The sequence below is a fragment of the Octodon degus genome, unplaced genomic scaffold, assembly GCF_000260255.1.
Source record: "Octodon degus isolate 3935 unplaced genomic scaffold, OctDeg1.0 scaffold00041, whole genome shotgun sequence".
Lineage (NCBI taxonomy): Eukaryota > Metazoa > Chordata > Mammalia > Rodentia > Octodontidae > Octodon > Octodon degus.
Genome location: NW_004524617.1, coordinates 1,699,363 through 1,712,057, shown reverse-complemented (window position 1 = coordinate 1,712,057; position 12,695 = coordinate 1,699,363). Strand labels below are relative to the sequence as shown.

Below are 12,695 nucleotides of genomic sequence, written 5' to 3'. Positions count from 1 at the left end.
CAATATTGTGATTTTTGGTTCTGATTTCATTTGAATGGCACAGAGATATAAACATTTCCATATCATAAAGCTAGGTGAAATCTAAATGAAAATATGTATATGTGACACTAGTGGTAGGGACTAGGGCCCTAGAAACCAATGTTGTCATTACTGTTATGCATTTTATTGTACTAGTAAAAGATCTGCAGCTTGGTTACTCTGGTGGGGAATACAGCTGTTATAATAGTCATAAAAATTATGTGACATAGTACGGCTTTTGGAGCTGCTTTCTGGTTTGCTAACTATCATTCAAATCATTACTATGAATAGAAAATATAGTGCCTTATGATTATGAAGAGTGAAAGATGCCTTTTAAAATGATGGAAGTAATTTATTACTTATCTGAATGCAAATGCACACTCTGAAATTAGGAATGGAATCTAGCATATCTCTTTTAAATATTCATAGGCAATAAAAACTCTGGCTGTTTGATTGATTTAACAGGCAATTCAAGTTACCTTAGTGCTGCATAATTGCAGCTGTAAGAAACATTAGATAGGTAATAAAAAAAAACCCACAAACCTCTGCCACAGACATTTGAGAAGAAAATGGGTTAAGGCTCATATTCAAATGAAAGGGTACTTTATCAGTGTAAAACCTTTTTCTCTAGCCAAGTAAATAATGGATTAAAAATTTAGAATTGTTGACTATAATTTATTAATGAGTAATATACAGATTTGATTTTTTTAAATTAAAACTCTGGGAGCCAGGGAGATGGCTTAGTAGCATAAGTGCTTCCTTGGAAGTGCAAGGGCCTGAGTTCAATCCCCGGTTCTGCCAGAAAGAAAAAAAAAAATTGAAACTCTGTTGCTATAACCATTTTTTTTTTTTTTTTTGTTACTCAAACTATCTCAAGGTTCCATCTATATAGCATGAAAACACTATATTTTGGAAGCAGATATCAGTGGGGATGTTCAAAGGACTGCTTTAGTTGACAAATGGGTTTATTACCTAAATAATTTGTAATTGATGAAAGTACCTGGAGAAGGAAGAAAATCATCCACTATCCAACTTTTTACTCAACATTGTATCTAAAGTATCTCATCAGTTCATTAAATACTCTCTTAGGACAGTGTGAGAAAAATATCAAGCCTAATATAATGTGATTTTTTCCCTTAAAGTGCTCAAGCACCTCGACTTAGTTTTGTTGTCAAGTAACTTACAGGTTATTATTGGCTAAATATCTGTATCATCACAACAAATACTGGCAGCAGTTTCAAGTTTACTTATTGCAGATTTATTTACTATTATTATAATCTTCATCGATCATTGAAGTGAATTGAAGAATTTTCTTCCAATTTTAAGACTTAGAGAATGTCAAAATCTTTTACCCCAGCCTTGTGAATTTTATTTTCTTTTACCTCTTCCATTTGAATTTTTCCTTCTTCAAAAATGTTTCTTTTTCTTTAATTTAACTGTCTCAGTCTGCACTTATAGCTTCAATATTCCTAATGATTTTCTTCCAGTCAATAAAAATATAATACTTTGCAGGGTCACAGACCATTTAGTTAGCAAAAGTATATATATTTTACTATATTTATACTAGAATATATGTATTTATTGTCTATCCTGATCTCTAATTATATATAATAATTATAAAATATAAATAATATACATATATCAAAGGTTAGTAATATATCATATAATTCAATAAAAATAAAAATCATTATTATTTCTTGAATATATACTACCTTCCTAGTATTACAGTAAATAAACATTTTCACTGTAGTGTTTCGTATTTTTTTCCATACGGACCCTACACTACAGGATCTGCTAATCACAGATGAGAGTATGAAGGCTTTGAAACCTATGTCAGTTGCAGGGGTTGACTTGATTTGCCTTGCACTCCACCTAAGGCAATTTGTAGAACACACTTTTGGGTGCACGTTACTGAGTCACTGGATGCTTGACCATGAATATGCTAGAGGTTCCCCACTATATATTGTCCTTCCTCTCTGGCATTGTTTACCTAAGACAAATCATAGTGGCCAATTGTATACCAGATTTTTGTGGGATCAAACAGACAAAGAAAGAAACTCCTTTAGATCTCATAAGCCCCAAATACACTCGTTTCAAAGAGGTTTGAATCCAGCCTCAGGGGGAGCGCCTCCTTTTCCCAGTTGGTTCTTTCTTTTTTCCAATTCCTTATTTCTGGAACAGTCTGTAGAGTTCTCTTTTAGTCTCTCTTTAGATTTAATTCCAAGTAAATAAGTACAATGCAGTATTACCTGCTGAGTGAAAGTCATTTCTGTGCTCTGTCTGAACCCTGAACCAACATAAGCAGCTATTCCAACTCCAGCTTATCTGATTTGAAATGTCTTGCTTTAATAAATCATTTCAGATCATAGTAAAGTAGGTATTTGATCAAAGTTTATTAGTTGAGATAAATAATTACAGGCTAAGACTCCCTTATGTGAAATAGGTGTGGCAAAATGTGCTCAAAACTGGGATTTTTTTCTAGTCTTGGGATAGATGCATATACACAATGAGGTATCCTGGAGATGGAAGGAAAATCTAAACACGTTATTTACATTTCATGTATACTCTACACATTGCAAAGGTAATTTTAATGTGCCTTTGTTTTCACTGATTCATCACGTGAAGTTAAGTGTGGAATCTTCGAAGAGTATCAAGTAAAAAACAAACATTTTTTAATAAAATATTTGGACCTAGAACATTTCAGATTCATATTTTCAAATCTGGGATGTCTACCCTGCTTTGATTTTGGGAAATAGTCAGATTTCATGTCAAGGATTATCAATATATAAAATCACAAGTATTTTTATATTAATAAAAGATTCAAAGATAAGTAATTAAATAGGATTGATACTAACATTCAGGCAGTGAGCAGCCGATTTCTAAGGACCAAATAGATGCTCATTAAAACATTAAAAATTAAAAGTTGGGACTTTTCATAATTTACCCAAAAGCAATTTTAAAATATGACTTTTTTGCTTTCATAGCAGGAACTATATTTTATCTGACAACAATGTTTAAGTCTAAACAAGTACATTCCTATTTCATATCAAAACTGAAATTTTCCAGATATGTAAGTGTATGTCTGTAATCCCAGCACTAGGGAGACTGTAACAAGTTTGAGGTCAGCCTGTGCTACACAGTGAGTTGAAGCTCAGCCTGAATGACATCGGAAGACCCCGTCTCAAAACTAAATCAAACAAAAAAGTATATATATATATATATATATATATATATATATATTTACATATATATTAGTTGGCATTCATTAGTTGGCATAAGCAATATCTGCTTTGGCTCATAAACTCACAATCAATAATAATGCAACAACAGTGAAGGGCAAGGGGGCTTTATGGAATCTCCTTTTTCTAATGGCTAATCCTTTATGTTGATATGGAAAAAAACATGGATAAAGTACTCACTCTATCCCCGTGGTGGCAAAGCTATGGCATGTGTGCTACAACCAGCTCTTTGTTATCACTGAAAGCCATGAAAGGTTCACCATCACTGCGAAGTGACCAGAGGCTGTTGTTGCACACTGGCCCAGATCTTGCCCATATGCACCTACCAGTGATTCTCATCCAGGAGGGTAGGAGAGGAGGTCCTCCTGTTTTAGACTTTCCTCTCAACATATAAACATATAAAACTTACTTTTCCATTTAAATAGCCAAAGCTTTCCCATCTGTCTCCCTAGAGACTATCTGTGTCATCTTTTATTTCCTTTCATATCCCTATCCTTTCCTAGGGGCACTTTGCTTATGTCTTACACATATTAACAAAGGAATCAGTTTTGCCTACATTAATGCCTGTAAATTTGAAGGATAGGAGTTACCATAGGTATTATCCAAAGCATTGAACAGTATTTTACATATAATTGATGCACTTAGTAAATGGATATGAAACCAGAAATCAACATTAAATAGTTCCTTTTTCCTTCCTGATAAATAATTTATTATTGATTTAGGGGAATATGCAAAACATTGGCTGACCAATAGAAATGGTGTTTTAGTTTATTTTTTACTAGATTTGCATGTAAATTCTAAATAATAAATCTCCATAATATATAAATACTAATTTTTATTACTGGAGGCATATAAATGATATCCAGGCTATGAACAAAATATTTTTAACAGATTATGTGTTATCACAGCAAAAGTTAGAGGGAAATAAATGAAAGGGGGGAAAGGAGAGAGAGATGGCTACCCATATCTATCATTATTCTTGAGTAAGGAAATCAAATCTGTGTTCAGTTCTGACTTTGTTTACTTTTTGCAGAACCGGGGATTGAACTCAGGGCCTTGAACTTGTGAGGCAAGCGATTGTTCTACTGAGCTATCTCCCTGGCCTCTAGATAACATTCTTTGAATATTAGATTATCTATTAATTTGCAGAACTGAGAATGGCATTTGTTCTTAGTATGTTTCAGTTTCCTGCTAAAAATCTTCCTGTTCAATATTGTAGAAGCTAAATTATATAAATATGTGCAGAGAAGTCAGCCAGGTACTACAGCTAATCTAAAACCTGGAAGCTGAGCTACACTGAAATTCTCCTGCATTTTGTCTGAGAAACCTTTTTCTGTTCTACATTTATGCAAAGAAAGAGTTTTCACTTGTCTTCATACCTCTTCATGTAGTTCTCTCCAACGAGAATTAAATGTCTCTAGTTCCTCATTGATCAGCTCATCCATGACTCCACCATCTGTTAGGGTCTGTGCCAAAATGCGAATCTGATTCGGGTTATCCTCTGAATGCTGCATCAAATTTTCAAGAGACTGAAACACATTTGCAACAATTAATACTTTTCTTCTTTTTCTAAATTCATTGAATTTACCACAAAATATTCAATGACATATGATTTGCACATAATTACACTATAAACTATTTAAAATAAAATTTAATTCATATAATAAAATATTAAGCACTGTCATTTAAAAATATGATATTGATCTATAAATCTTCATGGGCTGGTGACAGCAATTATAGTATGAGCATTAAAAAATGTTTCATAGCCACCTTCTTTGGGATGTCCTCTACTCTAAAATCCAGAAAAGTAAATACTTAATTTCTCAACTTCTCTTATAGCTACTGGTATAAATACAGAAAATCCACACATGTAGGAGTGCATATGCTGAGTTCTTCCCAAATGAGAAAAAAAAAAAAAGGAACAGTCTCCCAAAAAGAAATCCCTTTGCTAACAACATATTTTTATACACAGCCTGAAGGTAAAGCAACTATCTTTGAACCAATGGACAATAAAATGAATCAAAATCCTTCATGCTCAGGAAGAGAGAGAAGAAGAGGACCTGGGTGCTTCATATGCTGATTAAAATGTCACCATCTCAGGCTGCCTTTTCTCCATCCTTGTTTTTGTAGAGAAAGAAAGTCATTTTTGGACTTCAAAACACTGTGAAATCTTCTATTATTTGCAGTGCAACATTCCATACCTGAAATAATATTCAGGGTTGGCAGTGTTGCCTGGCTGGATTATACAGGAACAAAGAATCTCATTATTGAGCTTAGGTGTGCTAGAAAACAAAAGGCCTGAATATCATTTTACTGGGCTCCACCATGTCCAAAAATAAGGAGGGACATTATGTTCTAATGAACCCACTGAACACTCTGATGTTTTTACTTGATTTAATGTTACAATGTATACTTGTAAGTTTTCTTAAATATCTGTTATTTTTCAAAATCTGACAAATCTCAATGTTTTCCTATTAAATTTTGAGTAAATCAAAATATAGCCCACTAAGTGATTGTGTACAAAATATAACAATTACTTCTCAAATGTTCATCAAATTTTAGTATAAAACGTTATTATTAAGTACACATACAAACTGACACATTGTTTTACTTCCAATAAAATTTAACTTTGTAGATTTTTAGTAGCATGTATTTTCCTTATGTCCTAATGAAGTACACAGGCTACAAGTCTTAAAAACTTGAACTAAAGCAGCAAGGTAAAATTAAGAAACCAATACAGAAAACTTAAGCAGAAAAGACACTAAAATCATGTAAGTTTTATACTCTTTCTATTTTGCCTTTTGTGACTCAAAAATGTCTTCTCAGATGATCAGTAGAAACACTGTTAAATAACCAGTGAACTTTAAATAGTAAAAACAACAATAAATATAAATAGTAGGCCTTTTCCTTTCCTGAAATATTCTGCTTCAGTCTTCCTTTGCTGATTACTCAGTCCAGAACATTCCTTATTTTCTCAATGTATCACATAAAATATTGTTTTAGCAGTTTTACCTTGAACCACATACAATATGATCATTTCATAGGCTAGAAATCCTATCAGTCTCTGTTCTTACCACTACAGTCTTATTAGGGTGCTGCACGTTTTATTTAATCTTCTCTAGCAGATACATAACACTATTAATTCACAAGTAATGTTTGAGCAATGCATGCATGTGAATTGACAGGGACAAAGTATAGTTCACTTGAAATCTACTTCATTGTTCTTGATATCACTTCAGCTTATTATATCTTGAAAAATGAGAAACATGGATAAAATGATCTGCTGTAATGTCTAGGATTCAAATTTTATTCTATCTAAAGAAATGTTTACACTTTTTCTATCTTGAATGATTTACTCTTCAAGCTTTACAAAAGAGTTATATTTTCATGAAGTTCTGAATACACTGAACATGCTAAGACTATATATTCATTATGAGCAAAAAAATACAATGAAATGCATAGAGCCAGAACACCGAATTAATGAATATCAAAAATTATATAACTCAGATATACATGCAAACTTCTTTAAAGCTTATTAAAATCTCAATAATAAAAATGGAAAATATACTAAAATTTTATAAACATTTAAATGTATACACCTTTAAACATAAACATATATGTGTATATGTTATATATGTATACTGTAAATATGTATATACTATAAAAATATACAGTTTAAAGCATATATAATTTGTCTAATATCAAAGCATGTTCATTCAATACCTCAATACATTGGATAAAGTATAAAACCTTAAGAAAGGCCATTTAAATACTTTTAAAATGCATTCCAACATAATAAGGGTAGCAGTTTAACCTGGAAATAATATTTACTATTATCCTGTGGTTTTACAGTCTTTAGAGAGCTAGGCAGGCAAAGTGACTATATAGTATTTGAGAGAAAATGTGTCTCCCTAAGAGGTTATTTATACCCTCTTGAAACTTTGACACCTGGAAGGAACTTAAAAGGAACAAAGACCATTTTCAAAGTCCCTTTGTTAAGTAATGCAGAGTAACTATACCTTCTGCTGGTTTTTCTCTGTTTGGTACCTGAACTCTTTCAATAATGTAATGCAATTCATATCATTAAAATTAATTTACAACTTACTTCTAGCACCTCAGAAATTTCCTCAGTTCCACCTGGAATACTTTCAGTTGTTTTAAGTTTCAATTCTACTTCATTTAGCCATTTGGTTGCCTTTTCCAAGTAAGACAATAACTCATGCCAACATGCCCAAACTTCCTAAGAAAGAAACATATAACATATATTAAATATTTTGACAGAAAACGGAATATGAGGCTTTTGCATTGCATTTTTGAAATGTCTGAAAATATAACATTTTAGTTTGTATTTTTACCTTCCTCCAGCAGGAGATAATTTAAAGTGCAACTAATTACACTGAAAATCTAATACCTCAATAATTACAAGTCATTAAGGAAACATTTTATTGCATGAATAAATTCAAGATGCAGCTATTTGCTATCTAAAATAAAATTATTCAACAGCATGATATTTAGAGAAAAAGAAACACATGTAAAATACATATATAAATCAATTTTTTCATGTACAAACTATTAAGGCTCTGTGACAGTTAACTTTATCATTTATAATTTGATATTAAAATTAAACGGCTTTAACATAGCACTCATTGAATAAACATGTTGTATCATTTCCATATTACTTAGAAGACACATGTCAAAGGAAATCTAAGATTTCATTTCATTTCATTGACTGGACAGTTTTATTTTCAATTTTACATCTGCAGTACTAACCATTAAAATATGATTGCTTATTATATTTACTATTTCCTTGAGATACATCACAAATACAGTTCATATTTCAAGGGTCTGTTCATTTCTAAGTATCTTTGATAGACATTGCAAAGCTGATTCATGTACATGGAAACTAGAATAAGAAAAAAATTAATATTTCTAAAACAGAAGTAGATTATCTTATTGACATGGGAATATGGAAGGATATTTTATAAATGTTTCATAAAACTTTTTTAAAATTTCACTACAGGAAAATATAGTGAGAGAGACTACACAGAGATGGAAAGGAAATATGGGGATCGGGAGAAATTGGAGGGAGAAGAGAGAAATACAAAGTAAAAAATTCAAGATATACTCACACAACTCCCCACAATATGTGTTATAAATATATTATCATAAGAAGAGGAAAAAGAAAATAGAAGAGCAGATTTTATTGCATTATATTTTAAATATCGTACACCCCTGCTTTCATCAACACAACTCAGAATACATAAATCTTTTTTATGTTTTTGGTACAGGGTCTCACTATGAAGCTCAGATGCATAGTAATCCTCCTGTTTTCAGCCTCTCCAGTGCTGAGATTATGGGAATGCACCACCATGCCCAGTCTCTGTGGTTGGCTCAGTGCAGCTAGGGGGAGGGCTGGCATACCATGTGGTGCCAGGGATGAAACCCCGGTCCCTGTGCTTGCCTAAGCAAGTGCTTAGTTCACTGAGCTCTCTCGCAAGGCTCAGAATATTTAAGTCTTGAAATCAGCATATATATCTATATCTATATCTATATCTATCTATTGATAGATAGATAGATAGATAGATAGATAGATAGATAGATAGATGTGAATGGATGAAGACAATATGGTACATAAACACAATGGAGTATTACTTTGCTATAAAGGAGAAACTTCAGTAGGGAAAAGGATGCACCTGAAGACCATAATATTAAGCCAAATGTCTTAGATGTACAAGCTTATAATATCGCATGGATTCTTTTAATGACAACACTAAAATATAAATAAAACAAAGAGGAAAATAAAAAGGAAATAGACAGGGCTGGGGAGATGGCACAGTGGGATAAGTGCTTCCCTGGCAAGCACAAGGGGCTGTGTTCAATCACCGGTTCCACAAAAAAAAAAAAAAAAAAAAAAAAGGAAATAGACAAATAGATATTTTGCAAAACGGAAGAGAAAAAAAGGTGGAGTGTGGGGAAGTGATGGTAACTGGAAAGAAAATGAATCAAGATGCATTATATATATTTATCTACTGCTTATAACATAATTATTATGTACTGTACATGTGTACTATAAAAATAAAGAGAAAATTTAAAACTGTATAATTGCCAAGACACCCCATTAAGGAATCAAAAAATAACCCATGTAAAATTAATTGCAAAATTATAACAGAAACAAATTTAATACACCAATAATTCAATAAAAAGATGAATAAGTAATGCAAAAGAAACATGGAGGAAGGTCTAAACCATTCTATGAAAAAGAAACAGGGCTGTACAGTAAACATAGGAAAATATATCCAGCTTCATTAGAAACCAAGGAAATATCAGAATTACAATAGGATACCATCGTACCTGACAAAAATTAGAAGCTTAACAGTTCCATGTGTGAGAAAAGATATGCATAAAAAAACCTATTATTGCTGGTAGGTGTCTGTTTTGGAATGATAATTTTGGAAAAATAACTGTCATTTACAGCAAGGTAAATAGTTCCTAACAACTCCATTTTTCATTGTATATCTTCAGAGGAACTGTTTCATGAAGGCAACAAAATAGTTTCAAGAATGCTCATTTGAACACTTTTTGTAATAACCAAACTTAAAATAAAAAATGTAAGCAATATTAATGTTCACCAGAACAATGAGTGAATATACCACGTGATGTTCAAAAAATTTTGAAGTAAAAATGCAGATCATGAGACAAAATAATGGGTGACCCCTTTGAAAACAAAAAGGTCAGTGTAAGAAATAAATCCCAGCAAAGTTTGTATTTTGGATTATCATTTTAAAATTTTCCAACAAAAGCTATATATATTTACTATATATAAGCTATGTATGTAATACATTGTATATATATACATGTTTTCACAATTTTGTATTATAATTTTAATGAAGTTTTTGGTAGATATGTAAACAAGTATAACCATTATGAAAAGTGTAGGGAAATGCCTCAAAAAGCTAAAATTGGCAATTCTACTTGACCTAGCTGTTCTCCTTCCAGGTATCTTTTCAGAAGAGTTAAAGACATGATAGTCAGTTATCCTGACTCATCAATGTTTATGGAGCACAATATAAAATTGCCAAATCTTAGAAGTGGTCTAACATACTAAGGGCTGGGAAAATGTGGTACTCACCAAAAAATGTAGTACTACTCTTTAAAAGAATAAACTTGAGGCCTTTTTAGATTAATAGATATGCCTCACAACCATAATCTTTAGTGAAATATATCAGATAGATAGGTTTAAATATGACATGGTTTCTCTTATATTAGAAATCCAAACTATAAATAAAGAGCAAAAGAATAAAACACAGGAAGCAGAGAAGTAGAGATTTTGCAAATCAAAAGGGACCAAGAGATGGAAGGAATGGAACAGTAAAGTTAAGATTTCTAGATGGCGATGAAATTTTCGAGAAAAGGCCAATGAGCTGAGATAGAGAATAAAGACATGAAAACAGTGATTTTCTATTAGCTCTGCAATTCTCAGTTTGTGGCACAGTTGTCAATATAATAATATGGCAAAATCACTAGCACTTAGTACTACATTCCTCGAATCAGTAAAAGTATAGCCAAGAAGGGAAGCTTTATTTTAGCAGAACCTAAAAAATCTTGCAGCTTGCCCACTACAAATGATAGAAGATACTCTATTGTTATCAAATGAAATGTATCATTCTAACCTACCTTGACAGCCTAGCAAGTTTCCATGTCTGCTTGAGATTTTATGTACAGTTTTCCACAAAATAATTAAAATTAACTGTTTTGTTCTAAAAGGTGATAGGAATCTTAAATCTGGGTCATTTGTAGCTCCTGCTGGACTACCGACTGTCTTCCTTCTGGGCAAAGATTCCAGTGGGAAAATATAAATATCTCCTTAAATACCCAAGGGTACTTTAGAGGTTTGGAGGTAAGGGGATGCAATTGGTAATGTGTCTTATTAACTTTGGAGCCGTCCATAATAAATGAACTACCTTGCTGATTAAACCGTCAGGATGGATGGCATCTTTTGTCCTAAATGCATCTCAAGGACACAGCTGGAGAGGCTGACTGTACCAGCTTTATAGGTCACCTTTGCAAAATAAAATAGAGAGTCAAAGCCTAAATTGAAGCTGAAAGCCCCTTAGAATAACCATTTAGCTTAACAATTTGGAACTTAAAATTACTTAGAAATCACAAAGTTCAAAGTGGCTTTGAAGCAGAGTACAAATGAAAAAATAAACTTCCACTCAAAATTGCATATGGTGCTTATGGGGTAACCTCCTCCTGCCTTGTTTCAGTCATAGTGAAATGCTAGGTTAGATATGAAGGAAACATGTTAAATTTAAAGCTAATATATAAAACATATAGCAGAAAACCTTAAGCATCAGTAAAAAGAAGAAAGAGCAAAGAGTAGTTAACTAGTTTTAAAAATGCTGGCATAACAGAGGAGTACAGGACATATGATCTGGGATATTTAATATAAATTGGGACAGGAAATGAAACTTTTGTGTCAAACATTCCAGAAAAAAAATTAGTGTGCCACTCTTGTTGGATACATCAAACTCCTCACTAACTAAAGAAAACTTGTAAGGAAGCTGGAAAGTCTGTAGATTCTTGCTTGCAAAGATCCTTTCATCAGATATTGAGGCTCAAGCTTGTATCACACATGAGGGCAGAGCTTAAAACTTCTAGGACCCTGGCAGAGGCAAACACAAATATTCATAGAGACTACTCAATAGTCCAGAGTCAAAGAAATTTCCAGGAAAAACTACTTTCTGCTATAGGCCAACTCACAAATTGTTTCTCAATAAAATTAAATTTAAAAAATATTTAAGGCACAAAAATATTTTAAAGTAAAATCAAGTATCAGAATATAGGATTGGATGATTTTTTCATTACCTAATAAATGGAAAAAGACAATATTCCAAAGCATTAGAAAAGAAATAAATAATTTGTCAATTTTTATTAATACATCAGGTGGAAAATATAACTGAAAGAAAATCTACACATAGACAAAATAGAGCCAAAACTTCAGAGCTTTAGAGAGGGAAAATTAAGTGGTACCAGAATAAATTACAACGGAACAATAATTTGACAGAAAGCTTGTTAATAGCAAGAAATTTCAGAGGACTACAGAATATTTTACATGTTGTAATAAAACACCTGTCCTTACATAATTATATGCTCAAGTAGGCTTTTGTTCAATACTGAGGGCAAAATAAAGGCATTTTCAGTCATGTGAAATTGGAGAGCATTTCCTATTCATGTATAAGGAGAGGCAAGAAGGAAATTGAACACAGAAACAAGGGAAAAGATGAAACCAAAACTAATTAGAGAAATTGGTAGGATGACCTTCTCAAAAACCACATGATCACTGTATAAATATTGATTACAGTTGTAGCAGCAATAGTATTGACAAATGTAAGGACACTGAAAAGTAATGTATAAATCAAATACTAAGCATATATA

The 12,695-nt window shown here is 32.2% G+C and overlaps 1 protein-coding gene across 3 annotated transcripts in view; it reads right to left on the bottom strand.

Annotated features, from left to right (window-relative positions):
- Positions 1–12,695, bottom strand: part of Dmd (dystrophin) — a 1,613,500-nt gene that overhangs the window by 1,509,578 nt on the left and 91,227 nt on the right. For all 3 annotated transcript variants that reach the window (XM_023715436.1, XM_023715435.1, XM_023715434.1), the window contains exons 9-10: positions 7,363–7,497; positions 4,637–4,786 (exon numbers count right to left, since the gene is read on the bottom strand). In XM_023715436.1, the coding sequence (XP_023571204.1) occupies positions 4,637–4,786; positions 7,363–7,497 (285 nt within the window). The remainder of the gene's footprint in view (positions 1–4,636; positions 4,787–7,362; positions 7,498–12,695) is intronic.